The sequence below is a fragment of the Vulpes vulpes genome, chromosome 10, assembly GCF_048418805.1.
Source record: "Vulpes vulpes isolate BD-2025 chromosome 10, VulVul3, whole genome shotgun sequence".
NCBI classification, from domain to species: Eukaryota; Metazoa; Chordata; class Mammalia; order Carnivora; family Canidae; genus Vulpes; species Vulpes vulpes.
The window spans coordinates 40,668,659-40,688,073 of NC_132789.1; the positions used below are offsets into that span (position 1 = coordinate 40,668,659).

At 38.4% G+C, this 19,415-nt stretch overlaps 1 protein-coding gene across 1 annotated transcript in view; it reads right to left on the minus strand.

Annotated features, from left to right (window-relative positions):
* Window positions 1-19,415, minus strand: part of RLF (RLF zinc finger) — a 91,389-nt gene that overhangs the window by 28,278 nt on the left and 43,696 nt on the right. Inside the window, exon 5 of the mRNA XM_025983691.2 lies at window positions 16,660-16,862. Within this exon, the coding sequence (XP_025839476.2) occupies window positions 16,660-16,862 (203 nt within the window). The remainder of the gene's footprint in view (window positions 1-16,659; window positions 16,863-19,415) is intronic.

The window sequence follows — 19,415 nt, forward strand, 5'->3', positions numbered from 1 at the left end:
GGAAATGAACTAGGGGTGTTGGAAGGGGAGGTGGGCGAGGGGTGGGGGTGACTGGGTGACAGGCACTGAGGTGGGCACTTGACGGGATGAGCACGGGGTGTTATTCTATATGTTGGCAAATTGAACACCAATAAAAAATAAATTTATAAAAAAAATAATAAAAATATTATGCAAATTAAAAAATGGGGAAAAAAAAAAAACGATGCCAGAATGAGGAAACTGATAAATGTGAGAGTAACTATGGCTTAGGAGGAGGGAAAAGGTTACAAGACAGAACTGTAAAGAATGATATCTACCATTAAAGCTAGCATTCAGTGAATGAAAGGTTGGATTTAAAAAAGTTAGAGACTCTGGACAGAGCTCAATCTGACAGCAGAAGACATCCTAAATAAGGCCATACCCTAGAGTTGTGTAGTTTCATACTACACAAAGCTAAGGAAGTTAACGGAGGCTGAAATTCAGTCAGCTTGCCAAGCCCTAAGTTTTGGCATGAGGCTCTTCCTTACAGAAGGGAGACCTATGGAAGGCAACCATGTGAAAGAGAAGGTACTTTCTGCCAATTCCCATAAAGGTACCATATAGGCTAACAATAGCAGGAGACTGGAGGACATGTGATTGTTTTGTTTCTAAGGATAGTCAATAAACATTTACTGAACTGAAGGACAGAAAGCAGAGTCAGTCAAGAACTTAAAAGCACCTGAAAGACTAGTTAGGAACCTTCATCCTACACATTAAGCCTCCTCAAGATCGTAACTAGCTCCTCATATTCTTCCTTATCAGAATCTACTCCCTAACAAAGTCTGATAAACTTAATGATACAAAAACATAAATCATGCTTAAGCATTGTTAATTGCATTTGTAATTGGAAGTATCAAAACTTTCAGCATAAGGAATAAAGTGCCTAATGCTGGAAAACTCTGGGGGCAAAGATGAAAATGTACCACCTTACCCCATGAATTTTATATCTAAAAAACCATATATATATATGTATATATAGGAATAAGGAGTGCTTTATCTCTGAGAATTCTAATAGGCCTTAGCATTGTGTCTCTACAAATCAGTTTTATGTTTGCTTCAGCCAGGGGATTCAGAGGTTACTAGCCAGGACCTTCTTTTTATTGCTTTTTTCTCAGTTTTATATGTATAAAAACCAAATATATATTTACATACCTTCCTGCCAGTCCTGGTGCTGAATAAGGAATAAAGAATCAGACCTGACAAGAGTAAAGCCTGAAAGTTCTCTGGTGGCAAAGCACTTAGAAATCCAGGTAAAATAGAAATGCTTTTTTTTTTTTTAAAGATTTTATTTATTTATTCATGAGAATACACGGAGAGGAGAGAGAGAGAGAGAGAGGTAGAGACACAGGCAGAGGAAGAAGCAGGCTACATGCAGGGAGCCTGATATGGGACTCGATCCCGGGTCTCCAGGATCACGTCCCCGGCCGTAGGCAGCGCTAAACCGCTGAGCCACCGGGGCTGCCCTAGAAATGCTTTTTATAGAACGCACAGCCAAACATTCAAGAAATAAAATAAATCGCTAAAGGGAAAAAGTGTTTATTAAATGTGACTGGACAACTTGCTGGATCATTGTTAATTTCGCTAAGAAGCTTATGTTTTACAACTCCTGGATGGGAGATGGTAAAGCTTGGACTGAGGCATAGGAAGTTGGTAGTGAGACCTTCTGCATAAAGTTATAACTCCTAAAGAACTAAAAACTCTGAGAAAGGTAGATGGCAATCTCAACCTGGATTCTGCTGGGATAAAAAAGTATTTGAGGGATCCCTGGGTGGCGCAGTGGTTTGGCGCTTGCCTTTGGCCCAGGGCGCGATCCTGGAGACCCGGGATCGAATCCCACATCAGGCTCCCGGTGCATGGAGCCTGCTTCTCCCTCTGCCTATGTCTCTGCCTCTCTCTCTCTCTCTCTGTGACTATCATAAAAAAAAAAAAAAAAGTATTTGAGAATTTATAACCTGTCCTTGGCTATAACACTACTCTGTTGTCTAAAATCTCCAAACTGAGAAAAAAGAAAGAAAATAAAAATAAGGTCCTGGCTGGTAACCTCTGAATCACCTGGCAGAAGCAAACATAAAACAGATTTATAGAGACACATGCTAAGGCCTATTAGAATTCTTAGAAATAAAGCATTCCTTATTCCTACTCACCCACCCGAAACTGAGTTCACAATCCCAAACTATAAAAAGTATAAATACGCCAGTCATTCCAGAAAGTGCAACATACACAATAAGCAGCAGAACTAGACTCCCAAGAACTTGAGATAATAGAATTACAACACAACACGAAGACTGAACCCTAAACATGGAATTAAAAAAAAAAAAAGGCAGAGGGGCGCCTGGGTGGCTCTGTCGGTTAAACACCAGACAGCTTAATTTCAGCTCAGTTCAGGATTTCAGGGTCATGGGATCAAGCCTAGCTTCGAGCTCTGCATGAGCATAGAGCCTGCTTGGGATTTTCTCTCCCTCTCCTTCTGCCTGTCCCCTCAGTGCATACTCACTCTCTCTTTTTGAGAGAGAGAGAGAGAGAAAAGAAAAAAGAAAGGCAGAGAGCAACATGAGTAATGAAGGGAAGGAGGGAGGAAAGGGAGGAAGGGAAGGAGGAAGGAGGCATAAAATCACAAAATGATGCGGAGGAACCTGAAGTGCATATTGCTAAATGAAAGAAGTCAATTTGGAAAGGCTACATACTACATAATTCCAACCCTACGACATTCTGGAAAAGGCAAAACTGTAGAGGCAGTAAAAAGATTAGAGAATGCCAGGGGCTTGAGGGGAGAGGGTAAACGATGAAGAGGTGGAGCACAAGACATTTTTAGGGCAGTAAAACTATTCGGTATGATACTGTGATGCTAGACACATGTCATTATACGTCTGTCAAAACCCACAGAATGTTTAACATGACCAAGACTGAACCTTAATGGAAACTATAGATTTTATAGTTCACCAATTATAACGAATATAACACACTAATGGCAAGATGTTAATAGACAAAACTGGGAACTCTATACTTTCCACTCAATTTTTCTTAAACTGCTTCTGCTTTTTATTTATTTATTATTTTTGGTTTACCTAATGCCATTTTTAAAAATTTTTTATTTATTTATGATAGTCACAGAGAGAGAGAGAGAGAGAGAGAGAGAGAGAGAGGCACAGACATAGGCAGAGGGAGAAGCAGGCTCCATGCACCAGGAGCCCAACGTGGGATTCGATCCCGGGTCTCCAGGATCACGCCCTGGGCCAAAGGCAGGCGCTAAACCGCTGCGCCACCCAGGGATCCCCCTAATGCCATTTTTAATTGGAGTTTGATTTGCCAATATATAGCATAACACCCAGTGGTCATCCCGTCAAGTGCCCCCCTCAGTGCCTGTCACCCAGTCACCTCTTCCCCTCGCCCACCTCCCCTTCTACCACCCCTTGTTCGTTTCCCAGAGTTAGGAGTCTCTGAGGGTCTGTCTCCCTCTATGACCTTTCCCAACCATTTTCTCTCCTTTCCCCTTTATTCTCTTTCACTATTTTTTATATTCCCCGAATGAATGAAACCATATAATGTTTGTCCTCTGCTGTTTCTCTTTTTTTAAAAAAAAGTCTATTCATTTAACAAAAAAAACCTTTAAACATTTTAAAAACTGGATTCTTTTTTTTTAAGATTTTATTTATTTATTCATGAGACACACAGAGAGAGAGGCAGAGACACAGGCAGAGGGAGAAGCAGGCTCCACTCAGGCAGCCCGACTCGGGACTTGATCCCAGGTCTCCAGGATCAAGGCGGCGCTAAATCACTGTACCACCAAGGCAGCAGGCGGCGCTAAATCACTGCACCACCAGGGCTGCCCTAAAACTGGATTCTTTTTATTGTTGATTTGTAAGAGTTCTTCATATATTCTAGACGAAAGGCTTTATAAAAAGCCTTATAAGTTTACAAATATTTTCTCCCACTCTGTGCATTAATTTTTCAGTTTCTTGATGTTCTTTAACAAAGCTGGATGAAATTTTATTTTTCTTTTGTCACTTGTGTTTCGGTGTCAAATATAAAAAAACAATTACTTAATCCAAGGCCTTAAATACTTGTTCCTATATTTCCTCCTAAGATGTTACATTTTTAGCTATTATATTTATAAAGTCTATGATTCATTTAGAGTTAATTTTTATATATAGTATTAGAGGTCAAACTTTATTCTTTTGCAAGTGGATATCCAGTTGTCCAAGACTCCTTAATTGAAAAGATTATTCTTCCCCCCAATGAATTATCTTGGAATTCACATAAATGTATCATTTGACCATAAGTGTAATGGCTTATTTCCGGATTCTAGTCCACTGATCTTTCTGCCTATTTTTTGCCAGTACCACACTGACTTGATTACTGCTACCTTTTAATGAAGTGTGAGTCCTTCAACTTTTTTTTTTTTTTTTTGAGAGAGAGAAAAGGGGCATGAGTGGGGTGGGGGTGGGGGGCAAAGGGAGAAGGAAAAAGAATCTTAAGCAGGATCCAGTGTGGAGCCCAATGTGGGGATTGATCTCACCAACCTAAAATCATGACGTGAGCCAAAATCAAGAGTTGGATGCTTAACCAACTGAGCCATTCAAGTGCCCTTCCAACTCAGTTCTTTTACAAGATTGTTTTTGCTATCCTGGGTCCCTTAATTTTCCACAGGAATTTTAGGATCAGTCTCTCAATTATTCCAAAAGAGGAAGGTAGAATTTTGACAGAGATAGCATTGAATCTGTAGATCAATTTAGAGAATATTTCCATCTTAACAATACTAAGTCTTTTGATCCAAGAACACAGGATGTTGATCCATTTATTTACTTTCTTTCAACAACATTTTATGTCTTCAGTGGATATGTCTTACACTTTCTAAAAACTTGTTCCTAAACATTTTATTCTTTATAATGCTATTGTCCATGAAATTGTTTCCTTAACTTCATTTTCATGTTGTTTACTGTCATATGTATATAAATAAGTAACTTTTAGTATACTGGTCTTACTAGGATTATTTACATACATGATAGTATGTTCGTGAAAACAGAGACAGTTCCAATCTGGATGCTGGAACAGAGACAGTTCCAATCTGGATGCTTTTCTTTCCCCCCTTTTCTTGCCTAATTGTCCTGGCTAAAACTTCCAGTACAATAGTGAATAGAAGCAGCAAAAGCATACATTCTTGTCTTGTCTCTCCTCTTAGGGGAAAACCACTGAATTTTTTATCATTAAATATGTCACCCATGGATTTTCAGATACCCTTTATCAGGCTGAGGAAGTTCCTTGCTATTCCTAATTTGTTTAGTGTTTTTAACGTGAATGGTGTAGGACCTTGTTAAATGCTTTTTCTGCCTCTCTTTGATGAACATGTGGCTTTTGTCCTTTATTCTATTAACGTGGTGTATTACATTGACGGATTTAAGCCAACTTTGCATTCCTGTGATAAAACCTACTTGATCCGTGGCTTATTTGGGAAGATGTTTAATTTTTACATGTTTGTGAATTTCCCAAAAATTTTTTTTAAGATTTTTTATTTTATTTATTCATGAGAGGCACAGAGAGAGAGACAGAGACACAGGCAGAGGGAGAAGCAGGCTCCGTGCAGGGAGCCTGACGTGGGACTTGATCCCAGGTCTCCAGGATCACGCCCCAAGCTGAACCTAAACCGCTGGGCCACTGGCGCTGCCCTCCCAAATTTCCTTTTTTTTTTTTTTTAAATAATAAATTTATTTTTTATTGGTGTTCAATTTGCCAACATACAGAATAACACCCAGTGCTCATCCCATCAAGTGCCCCCCCTCACTGCCCATCACCCATTCACCCCCACCCCCGCCCTCCTCCCTGATTTCTGATTTCATTCCACTGTGACTGAAGAACATAGTGTATTATTTCAGTTCTTTGAAATTTTTCAAGATTTTCTATGTGGTGTAATATATATTCTTTCCCAGAGAATCATCCCTGTGATTTGAGAAAAATGTATAATCTGCTGCTGTTGGGTATTCTATAGATGTCTGCTAGGCCTAGTTGGTTTACAGTGTTGTTCAAGCCTCCATTTCTTTGTTGCCTAGTTGGTTTGTCCATTAATTAAAAGTAGGGTATTAAAGTCTCCAACTATTATATTTGAATTGTCTATTTCCCCTTTCAATTTTGTCAGCTCATATATATTTTTGGGCTTGGTTGTTCCTCAGATTGGATAATCTCAATTAACCTCTTTCACTCAAAGTTTGTGGATTCCTTCTTCTGCTAATTCAAATGTGATGTTGAACCTCTTTAACAAATTAATTTTTCTAGCAATTATTGTACTTTCCCACTCTAGATCTTTTTTTGGTTTTTATAATTTGAATTTATTTATTTATTCACTACTGTTCTCATATTCTCCCTTAATTCTCTATTTTTAAAAATATTTTATTTATTTGAGAGAGAGAGAGAGCAAGAACAAGGGCAGAGAGAGAAGCAGACTCTGCTGAGCAGGGAGCCCACTTTTGGGCTTGATCCCAGGACCCTGGAATCATGACCTGAGCTGAAGGCAGATGGTTAACTGACTGAGCCACTTGGGCACCCTTCTCTTAATTTTTTAGACATGGTTCCTTTGGTTTTTTGAATACATAGTTGATCTTCATTATTCACAGATTCTACAATCACAAATTTGACTATGTGCTTAAATTTATTTTTGACTCTCAAAGTCATGATGCTTTCATAGTCATTCATAAACATGCAAAGAGTGGTGAAAAATTGGAGTCCTTTGGTGTACACACTATATAGTGGCACTTTTTTACATTTTTGTGCTTTTCATTGGGATTTTGCTGTTTAAAATAGCCCATCAGTGTCATGAAGTGCTGTTTAGTGCTAAGTGCAAGAGGCTTTGATGTGCCTCATGGAGAAAATGCATGTCTTAGATAAGCTTCATTCAGGCTTGAGTTACCATGCTGCTGGTTGTGAGTTCAATGTTAAGAAATCAACAATATATCCTAAAATAAGGTGTCTAACAGAAGCACACATAGAATAAAGTTATGTATTGTTCAGTTGACAAAAATGTCATGACCAGAGCCTTGCAGGAACCTAACCACAGATTTCCCCTTATAGGAATGGTTTCAGTATTTGGTAATTTGGTGTTTGCAATCACTATGTAGAACATAACTACCACAAGTGGCAAAATTGACTATATTTGTAATAGCTGATTTATAATTTTTTGTCTAGTAAATCCAATACCTGGGTGTACTTAGGAAAAGTTTCTACTGGCTACTATTTTCCCTTTGTATGGCCTATCATGTTTCTTTACATGGTAAGTGGATATTTTAAGTAATATGTTGTGGCAACTATGGATATCAGAGTCCTCCACCTTTTTAGGGTTTGTTATTAATACTATTTGGTTATTGACTTTCTGAGAATAATTCTGTAAATAAAATCTGTATTCTTTGTCATGTGTGGCCACCGGAGTCTCGGCTTGGTTAGCTTAATGGTCAGCTTACAAGTTCAACATATTCAAGAGATCTACTTAAATGCCTGAATAATTCTCTGCTTTTGCCAAGTGGCTCTGTGTGTTGGGGCATACTTTCACTATTTCAGGAAGCAGCTTAAAATTCTCCCTTGCTTTTCATTTCCTACTTGTGCAGAGCCTAAAGGTATATAAAAAGTGAGGGATTAGGGCTATCCTGGGTCAATCCTCATCAGACACACAGCCCTGTACATGCATGTTACTTTACAGAATTCTAGGAATATATCAGAGCTTTTCAAAATCCCCTATGGACATCCCATATCCCAGTTTTTCTCTTTTTTAATCTTTTTTGGCCAAGTTCTTATTAGCCTGACTGGTAATGCCTCCTCAATTGTCACGTTAAACAATTACCACTGATTGTTTCTGACAAATACACTGAGGATAGAGCTTTTGGCATTGTGAGCTGTGAGTCAAATAAAGACAAGTCTTGAGGGGGACGCCTGGGCAGTTCAGCAGTTGAGTGTCTGCCTTTGGCTCAGGGTGCAATCCCAGAGTCCCAGGATCGAGTCCCACATTTGGTCTCCTGCATGGAGCCTCCTTCACCCTCTGCCTGTGTCTGCCTGTCTCTCTCTGTGTCTCTCATGAATGAATAAATAAAATCTTAAAGAAGAAGAAGAGAAGACGACAAATCTTGAGAATGGAGCTTTTCAGAAAAGTTGCCAGAAAAATCAAATAGTGACAATTCTCTGGGGATAGGCTTTTGCAGAATTCCAAAATCCATTCTGCTTCCTCAGTTGGCTGCTAGGCTGCTGGTTTTCACGACTGTAGTTTTGTTTTGTTTTGTTTTGAATTTTTAAAAAAAATTTATGATAGTCACAGAGAGAGAGAGAGAGAGAGAGAGAGAGCGAGAGAGAGGCAGAGACACAGGCAGAGGGAGAAGCAGGCTCCATGCACCGGGAGCCCGACGTGGGATTCGATCCCGGGTCTCCAGGATCGTGCCCTGGGCCAAAGGCAGGCGCCAAACTGCTGCGCCACCCAGGGATCCACAAATGTAGTTTTTAAGCTGTTTTCAAGGTTACTGTGAACCGGGGAGAAGCTGGGAAGTAGTGCAAGCTGAATGCCACCGACTTCACTGTTCTTAGTGAGACTCATCTGTTTTGCCTGAATAAAACCTTCTTGAGTTGTACTAAGCCTTTATTAACTTCTGGGGTTCTGAAAAATTTAATCTTATTCACTCTCTGGGTATAAATGCTGATAACTTGGATCTCTAAATTTCCAACTCAGATCTCTCTCCTTCAGTCTCACAGTGTGTGAATTCTGTTTGCTGTTCCTCTCCCTTGTGTCTTGTTCATCTTTGTATCCCTAGTGCCTAACAGAGTCTTCCAATGAAAACAGTTAAATGACTGGAAAATATGCCTATACTATTTCTTACAATAATACGCGAATCTAAAATGATCTTAAAACAAAATGTCGGGATGCCTGGGTAGCTCAGTGGTTGAGCATCTGCTTTCAGCTCAGGGCGTGATCCTGGGTCCTGGGATCGAGTGCTGCATTGGGCTCCCTGTGGGGAGTCAGCTTCTCCCTCTGCCTATGTCTCTGCCTGTGTGTGTCTCTCATGAATAAATAAATACAATCTTTTTAAAAAAAAAAAGCCTACTTTTTTTTTTTTTTTTTTAAAGATTTACTTATTTGAGAGAGTGTGAGCATGCACAAGTATGGGTGGGGAGGGGCAGAGGGACAGAGAATCTTTTTTTTTTTTTTTTTTTTTAAAGGAGCTCTTCTTTATTTATTTATGATAGTCACAGAGAGAGAGGCAGAGACACAGGCAGAGGGAGAAGCAGGCTCCATGCACCGGGAGCCCGACGCGGGACTCGATCCCGGGTCTCCAGGATCGCGCCCTGGGCCAAAGGCAGGCGCTAAGCCGCTGCGCCACCCAGGGATCCCAGGGACAGAGAATCTTAAACAAACTCTGTGCTGAGCATGGACCCAGACTCAGGGCTCAATCTCATGACCCTGATATCACAACCTGAGCCGAAACCAAGAGTTGGATGTTTAATCAACTGTGCCACCCAGGTGCCCCAATATCTACTTGTATCTTAAAAAGAAAAGAAAAAAGATAACCTTGGATATTGTAGGAAATGAACTGTGGGGACAAGAGCAGATGCAATTAGAAGACTTTCATAATAAACAGCCAATTAAACACCAACGGTATATATATAACCGGTAGCCAAATGGCATAAGAAAAGGTGAGCAGAGGCAGCGTATGTGGCTCATTTTCACAATTAGGCTACCAAGGTGAACTAGTATTCTGGTCAGTGCCATTGTTGAAATATTTTATCAGGGATCCCTGGGTGGCGCAGCGGTTTGGCGCCTGCCTTTGGCCCAGGGCGCGATCCTGGAGACCCAGGATCGAATCCCACATCAGGCTCCCGGTGCATGGAGCCTGCTTCTCCCTCTGCCTATGTCTCTGCCTCTCTCTCTCTCTCTCTCTCTGTGACTATCATAATTAAAAAAAAAAAAAAGAAATATTTTATCATTTTTTTCCTCTAGACTAGCAGTTTTCAATCTAGTATTTTCCTGATCAATTCTGAGGCATAATGCAAATAATCTGTTCCTCATAACAGACCTTTAAAACTGGGTCACCTGGAAAGGTATCTCTTCAAAGCTACTTACAAGAACTCTGTGTCAAGAGAGAAAATATTTATTAGGCAAATCCTCAATTCTTCATACAGCCTTTTGACCTTTAATCTATTTTGTTGAGTGTACCATTCATTTCCCATATAATGCAGTAAAATTATTTAGATTTTAATTTTTAATTTAATCATGCACTCTGCTATTATTCCTTGTTCAGGATCCATCTTAATCTTGATTTTTATTTAAACTACACCTGAAATTTCTATGCTCCTGTTTACTTTTTCTTCTACTCCCAAACAGAACTCCCAATGGATCCTGTTTAAATGTATTTGCTCTGTTTATCATCTACACCTAGTGACTATGTCAATTCCCACCAGTGTTAGACTAGTGAGTAAATTAAGTCCTGTTTGTCTTTTCATTTCCCCATCAAGAGAAGAAACAAGCCTCTCCTGCTGTATCTATTAACATCAGACACCAAAGATATAGTTCATTCAGGGATTAAAACTGAAATGGACTCCTATCTTAACTGTGCCAAGAATTCTACTGACAGATTCCTTGCCTCTTCATAACAATAGAAATGTTTTGTGTTTAAAACATCATTATCCTCATATGTGTGGAAAACTTGATCTTTGCAAAGATTTCCTCTTTCAGTAATAAAAAAATAGAGAAGACATCCACTTGGGACACTAGGCCATGGCTGAATCTGTGACTCATTAAAAACCTTTCATATGCTTTGAGGGGGGCATCTGACGGGATGAGCACTAGGTGATATGCTATATGTTGGCAAACTGAACTCCAAAAAAAATTTTTTTTAAAACCCTTCTTACTTAAAATTAATAGCAATATTATCTCATTCAATTGTAAATGAAACTAGAACTTAAGGATCCACTGAGTTCTGAATGTGGGGTTCTGAATTTTGACTTTCAAGATGATCCCCTCAATTAATCTTAATTGTATGTGTCTGGCTAAATCTTCCCCAGCAGAGGTATCCTGTTACACACATCCACTATGGTGATACCCACAGGAGCCAACATACAAGTAGTTTTATTCCCAGCTGTTGCTCAAGTTAATTTGACTCTTCTCCTGAATTCTGCTCAAGTAGATGGCAAGTATAGAGCCCTGTTACCTTACAACATATGCTGATTTTAAACTCCAATTAATGAACATCTAGTGATTCATTAGTACTTTTCCAAAGTTAAATTCAAAGATTCTCTTTAATTCTGTTGTCAGTTGCAAAAGAAAGCATCACTGGAGAAGAGACTAATTGTGCTGGTTAGCAGTGTTCCTTTCAAAATAAGTTTATGATGTGTGCTACATGTTTTTGCATAGATTTATTTAATTCCAATAATCATAATACTGTTTTAAATCACACCTATACATAAGTATATAAATATGAACAAAATGAATTACCACTAAGATGTTTCCTATTTTTACATGGCTCATCATGTTTACCAGGTGGAGATAAGTTATACTACACTGCCAGGAAGCAAGATCTGTGTTCAAGCCTGAGCTTGAACTCTCTAATTTAATGCAGGCTGGACCTTGGAAACATTATGATCTTGGCCTTAGTTTCATCACTGGTAAAACATGGAGGGTTAGACTAAATGATATTTAATGTTTGCTATACACTGGAATATCTGATTCTTGTAAAGCAAAGGCTAGCCAACACGCCAACACTCTTTTATAAAGTGCCAGATATAAAATATTGTCAGCTTCTAAGGCCAGGTAGTTTCTCTTACAGCTATTCAACTCTCCTATTGTAAAGTAAAAACAGCCATAAACATAAAGAAATGAGTATGACTGTGTTCCAGTTAAACTTTACTTACAAAAACATGCAGTTGGGTGGATTTGGTCCACAGGCCATGGTTTGATAACCACTGTTGTAGAGAATCAAATCATATTTCCTCTAATTCCGTTCCTTACAAACTCAACAAATTTGTTGAAAGGAATTAATTATGTAACTCTAGGAAAAAATTCTGTTTTGTTGCCTTGTTACTAATAAACCAGAGAAGGTCATGAATACAAACAAGGCCAATTATTCTCCCAATCTCTCTCTGTTGTCCATACCTTCTCCAACAGTCTAGTCAGTTAGCAGAACGCCGCCATTCTTCTGGTCTCCCAGGCCTTAGGAGTCTCTTGACAGCATCTCTGCACATTATCCTCTATTTCTGTCCTGTCAGCAAGTCCTGTTCTTTCTCCTCTTGCTAACTCTAACCTCTTCTAAACCTAATACATTCTCCTTCTGTCTAAGCTTCCTAAAACAGTTTCAGTCATTTCCCTTTCTACCTTTAAAACCTTCCTAATTTCTACTGCATCTACTCTGCCACAGCAAGGTGTGCTCTAGTGGGGCCCTATACCATACACGTTCATTTTTCTGCCTTTACTATCATAGGCAGTTATCCCAAAACCATTTCTTTCTACCCATCCAAACACTACCATCGTTTCAAGGTCCAACTCAAGGATCAATTTTTTTTTCAAGGATCAATTTTTATAAAGCTTTATATTATAGTTTAGGGGCAGCAGTATACACCTTAGTACTTATCTCCCTATAATTGTTTCTAGCAACCAAACTAGGCAATATATACTCTTCTGTTTTTGCCGATGCTTCATACAATGCTACAAACAAAATAAGTTTTAAATAAACAAAGACTGAGACATTAAAGGAAAAACTGTTAACTTACAGAATGAAAAGGAATCAAATTCATAGTCTAGCTTTTCTGCTTCTTCTGAATGAATTCTTCTGGTATATATCAGGTGCTGAATATAACCATTACTATAATTTAAAAACTCTAATCAATTTTCCCAAACACAGTTCCCAGCTGTTACTAGAGGTAAGCACTCTCCTGTCTCCTTACCCTTCCCAATAATGCAAATAAATATTAGCAAACAGGCTTAAAGTCAGTCCCTCATGAATAACTATTATGCTGCTAAGTATTCTAGAATGTAGAGATACACCTAAACAAACCTGTCCTCATCCTTCCAAAATTTTCAATCTAGTGGGTGGAAGGAGAAGCAGCAAATATGATGTCTAGTGGAAGTAGTAATATAAACATAAAGAAAAAACAGGTAGGTAAGGGAACGGAATATGAAGGGGGCCATTTTAGATGTATCTGTATTTGTTTATAATAATGACAACAGGTATTACTTGAAGAAAAATAGGGCAGAGTAGAGGGATGGGATTTTTTTTTAAAATATTTTATTCATTTATTCACGAGAGACACAGAGAAAGAGGTAGTGACATAGGTAGAGGAAGAAGCAGGCTCCCTGCAGTGAGCCTGATGCAGAACTTGATCCCAGGACCCCAGGATCATGACATGAGCCGAAGGCAGATGCTCCATTGCTGAGCCACCCTGGTATTCCGGGATACTATTTTAGATGGGACAAGGAGGAAGGTCTCTCTGATATGGCAATATTGAGGAAGGTTGTGAATGATGTTAAGGGGAACAAGCCATCCAGAAGATCTTGCAGAAAGGCATTCCATGTAGAGGAAATGGCAATTACAAAGCTCTAAGTTAGGAATATAATTAGTTTGTTCAAACAACAGCAAAGATAAGGCAGCTAGAGAGCAGTGACCATTAAGTTGTATAAGATACTATCAGAGATATTTATAGAAATAGCCAGGGGCCATAACACACAGAATAAAGACTTCTGATTTATTCTGAAGAAGACAGAAAGCTATTGAATGGTTTTGATCGAAGGGATGTAATGGCTCCATTTAAGTTTTAAAGAGATTATTCTAGTTACTTTTGGGAAGAATGTAGAGGGCAAGAGTAAAAACAAGTAGGCCAGTTCAGAGGCTTATAGATTCATCTTTGCAACCCCAATGCCTAAGGCAGCATTTGTCATATAAACCCTATATATCTCATATATATCACCTAGGATATTTATTATTCTGTATCTTTAATATAGTATTAGTGATAGTATACCAAACTCAGGTTTGTTTGTTTTTAAGGTATTTATTTGTTTGTTTATTTATGAGAGAGAGACGCACAGGCAGAGGGAGAAGCAGGCTCTATGCAGGGAGTCCAACGTGGGACTTGATCCTGGGTCTCCAAATCAGGCCCTGGGACGAAGGCAGTGCTAAATCGTCGACCACCGGGGCTGCCCCCAAACTCAGGTTTGAATCTCAGCTTAACCACTTTCATTATTTGATCTGAGCCTCAGTTTCCTCACCAATAAAATGGAGCTACTCATGAGTCATTGTGAGAAGTGAATGTGAACAATCTGTATAAAGCATTTGGCATAGTGCTTAACATATAGTAAGGACTCAAACATTGAGTCTGGACAGCAACAGACTTCATTCAGAAGAAAGCTCATAAAAACAAAGCCCTAATGTCAGGAAGATCAGGAGCTTAGTTATGGACATGTGAAGTCTAAGCTGCTATTAGCCATACCAGTAGAGACAGTGATCAAGCAGTTGGATCAAGCCCTACCAGAGGAGAGGTTTGGGCTGGAGATAAAATATTTTGGATTCAGATTACAGTTGGTATTTAAAGCCATGAATCAAAAAGAGGTCACTGAGGGGATATGTATAGGTAGGAAATAAAGGACACTCAAGGAAGGACAGAGTCCTAGGGTACTGAGGAGGAAGAGCAAGGTAGAACTAAGAAAGACTAATCAGTCAAGTGCACAGAAAACCAAGAGAGCGCGATACCTAGAATCCAAGTGGGAAAACTGTTAAAGTTTAAAAGACAACGTCAGATTGAGTTAGATGAAAACTGAGAAATCATCATTGGATTTAGTGATGTGGTGGACTGACAGGGGTGAATGCCATATTGCAATGTACAATGTGCTCAGGAAAAGGGGGGACACTTGGGTGGCTCAGTAGTTGAGTGTCTGCCTTCGGCTCAGGTCATGATCCTGGGGTCCTTGGATTGAGTCTTGAGTCAGGACCCCTGCAGGAAGCCTGCTTCTCCCTCTGCCTACATCTCTGCCTCTCTTTCTGTGTCTCTCATGAATAAATAAGATCTTTAAAAAACAATCTTTAAAACAATGTGTTCAAAGAGAAAAATGTTAGAACAGTAAATTCACACCATTCATTTAAGAAATTAGGCTGAAAGGCCAGGAGAAAAATGCAGGGAGGGGGAGGAATCACTGGAAGGGAAGTGGAATCTAAAAATTTCCTTTTTAAAGATGAAAGAAATAACAGCATAAATGCTGACAGGATGGTTACAGCAGAGGGGCAACTTAAGAAGCAGTAGAGAAAAGAAGTACTGTAGCATTTCCTCTGAGAGGGCGAGAGCAGATGGGATGTGATAGTGAAGTCAAGGGGATTGCTTAGGTGGGAGAACAGATACCATTATCCTTAGTAAGGGAAGCAAAAGAGTGCATGCACTGATACTGATACAAATAGATGAATAGATGTCATGGAAGCAGCTTACAGAAATTCTCTCCTAACTGCCTGAATTTTCTCAGAGAAATAGAAAGTTCATCAGTAGATAGGGCAATAGGGCACAAGACATTGTAAGTTTGAAGAGAAAAGACAAACTATGAAATAGTAATCTACAAAAGTGGAAAGTGAAAGGCCTAAAAAAATTTAGCATGACTGATTTCAAGTGAAATCGGTAGGCTGGTTTCCTTTCCTCCACCCAAGTTTGACCCTACTGGTGCAGGTAAAGATATGGAGTAGGTAAAGATTCAGGGATAATCAGGATGCTGGTTAGTCAAGTAAGTACAATTAAGGGAGAGACAGTAGAGAAACTAAAGAAGTGATAATATTGATTATGGAAAAGCAAAGTAAGGAGGGAAATGAATACATGAGAAGGATGAGGGAGAGTGAAAAGGTGATAGGATCAACAGATTCTTGGTCCTGCAGTGAGAGAGGTAGAAAGACAGAGTTGCATTTGGAGTAGGAAACTATAAATAAAACTGTAAATTGAAATTGTCATTAAAGTTTAAGAATTATTACAGCATAAAACCAAATCCTTGGGATTCTTACCTTCATAAGAAAAGGTCAGTGTAGAGGTAAAATGAAAATCCATGTACCAGATCTTAGAGATTACAGGTAGATGATGGAATATACTAGGAATTCCTCATCTTTCTCTGTATAATTTATCAAAAACTATTAGAGAAAGCAAGTTCCAACTTTTTTAAAGAAAAAACACATTTTTGACTCATAAAATAGTTTTTAAAAAAGACTCAACTGCTTTATTATTTTCCAGGGTGTCCAGCTTATCCACTTAATAAGAGTTCAAAATGTATTTCTGGGTTCTAAAGCTCTGTACTTCTCTGCTTACAGTTACATGTATGAAGTAACTTAAGCTAAGTGCCATTCTCTTTAGTTTATCTCTTGATGTCAGTATTAATAATTTCTGCATTTCCCAAATACAAGAAAGCATTACTTAAAAACAAAAACTTTCATATTTGAAGATTTCAAAGCAAACCATTGCCCAAACACATAAATACCCATCTGTATATTTTTTAATTATCTACTTTTCAAATCCACCTACAGGACAACTTTATACTCAATCTGTTGAACAGCTATATGCAATTAAAATGGTACTTTTCAGTAGTCAGAAAAAAAAAGTCTTGGTTTTCATCCTGCCATATGACATTTATAAAAATCTATTAAATTCATAGTAATTTGCTTTACTCACCTCCTTAATAGCATCTTCATTAGGGAGAATGGAACATAAGCATGTGATATAGGCTTGCTGAAAAGACGACACATTTGAAATTTCTTTAGATTCTGCACATAGTTTTGATAAAGCAGTGGCCTGAGGAATGCAGTTAGATTTCAACAAATGTTTTATTCGCATTTGTAGAAAGGAAGGTCCTTCTTGTGCAATCAATTTATTGACTAGAAAAGAGGAAAAATAAAAATCTGGTAACATACCTCATAACATGTCAAGGTTAAGATGCAAGTTTGGTATCTTTTGTTGTTGGTTTGTTTTTAGTGAATAAACATTCAGTTGATATAACCTGGGAAGTTTATTCTGATCTCAATATTCATCTAACAGAGCAGAGAGCAAAATAAACTAAATTTGCTAATGATTCCCACATTACTTAGTAGTTTTATTCTGAACACCAAACCTCTTCATAAAACTACTAACATTTTATCAAAATTAATTGACTTTCTCTTCCCTCACTTTCTGATAAGGATATTAAGGAATACAGAAATCAACCGTAAGTGTAAATGAAGAAAAAGACGTAACCTATGTAATATTAACAACTATCACTTGAACACTTTTATGAGGTACCAAGCTTTAGGCTGAGTGTTTCTAATATACCTTTCATTTATTCTTCACACCACCACCAAGGCAAGTATTATTATCCCCACTTTAAGGTTAGGAAAATTAATATTCAGAGAAATTAGGTAACTTGCCAAGGATTCCAAAGCCAGTGGTGTTCTTTCCTCTAAACCAGGAATTTCTCAAAGTGTGTTCCACCGACCAAAAGACCTGAGAGATAGTCCTAGAAAAAAAAAGGATTCCTTGGTCAAATCTCTGAACAGTCCTGCAATAAAGAAAACTGTTCACTTTTATTTAACCCAATGTCTCCCAAACTGATTTGACCAGAGAACCCTTTTACACATATTATTAGTACAATGTAAAATATATGTTCCTGGTTCAGTACACACTTTGGAAAATGCTGCTCTGAGCACTACTAAATATTAAGCACCCAAGCACTGACTTTTACAGTGTTCCAGACAATCCCTAGATTTACGAATAACAGATACTCAACAAATATGTGACATCATTATATACCATTATTTAAAAAACAGAGGTGAGAATACTGTATGCTAAGACAAGTCATGAGCAAACAAACTGCTTTAAGTGTTTCATCTAAAAGAGTGTTTCTCAAACTTGAAAGTGCCTTCTAAATAACCGCAAGTATCCTTTTAAAATGCAGGTTCTAATTCAGTAGGTATGAAATGGGACCTGAGATTTTGCTTTTCTAACAAGCCTCTCAGATGATGCCCACGCTGGTATGTCTACAGGCTATACATGGAGTAGAAATCATTAGTATTAATAATAAACCATTGAACTCAGGGAGGATAAACCATTGGCTCAGTCTTAATTACAGCAAAACTGTAGTTTTTCATTTTTTCAAAAAATTCAAATTCTAGGTAGTTAACATACAGTGCAATATTGATTTCAAGAGAATTCAGTGGTTCATCACTTACATACAACACCCAGTGCTCCTCATAAGTGCCCTCCTTAAAACTCATCACCCATTTAGCCCATCTTCCACCCACCTCCCTCCATCAACCCTCATTTTGTTCTCTATGGTTAAGTCTCTTATGGTTTGCTAGCCCCCTTTGCCCCCCACCCCCAGATTTATATGTTTTGTTTCTTAAATTTCACACATGAATGAATGGTATTTGTCTTCTCTGACTTATTTTGCTTAGCAGAGTACATTAGTTCCATCCACATTGTTGCAAATGGCAAGATTTCAATCTTTTTGATGGCTGAGTAATATTTCATTTTACACACACACACACCATCTTCTTTATCCATTCTTCAGTCGGTGGACAGCTGGGCTCATTCCATAGTTTGGCTATTGTTTATAAAGCTTTTAAAATTTTTTCAAAAACAGGTAATACTGCATATGCTCATGACACAAAATGCAAAAAGCCCAAAAAGGTGTACAATTATTGTCTCCTTTCTGCCCTAACTCCATTCTTCCAGTCTTCCTCTTAAAAAACAGTAACTTTCCAATTTCTTATTTATCATTCCAGAAATATTTTGAGTACAGAGGACCTAAAGGACCTATTTTTTCTCCCACTAAATATAATTCATTCTATATAGGCAAGAAGGTGCTCATTTCCTGTGGTACTTCAAAAGGTCTAGATTCTAGAGCTCCAACTCTGCAGATTTTGGTTTAGCAGGTGAAGCGTGGAGCTGGAATGGGGGGAGGGAGTGAATGTGTGTTGGTTTTAAGTTCCATAGATACTCTAGGGGTGCCTGGGTAGCTCAGATGGTTAAGTGTCTGCCTTCGGCTTAGGTCGGATCTCCATGTCCTGGAATCGATCCCCATGTTGGGCTCCTGGCTCAGCAGGGAGTCTGCTTCTCTCTCTGCCTCTCTTCCCTGCTAATGCTGTGTGTGTGTGCATGCGCATGTATCTCAAATGAATAAATAAAATCTTTTAAAAAATAAAATAAATTCCATAGGTACTCTAATATCTAGTCAAGGTCAAAAAGTATGTACAGAAAACAGATCACTTTCACTTAGATTTTTCTATTTTAGTCCCATAGACACTAAATTCCACAAAATGAACTCATAATCATATCTCCCACTCAAACAGCTCCTTATTCCTTACTTCTATTTTCAGTAATGGTATTCTCTTAATCATACAGAAATGAAATTTTGGCATTATACTTCCTTGCCAACTCTGTCCTTCAATTACTAT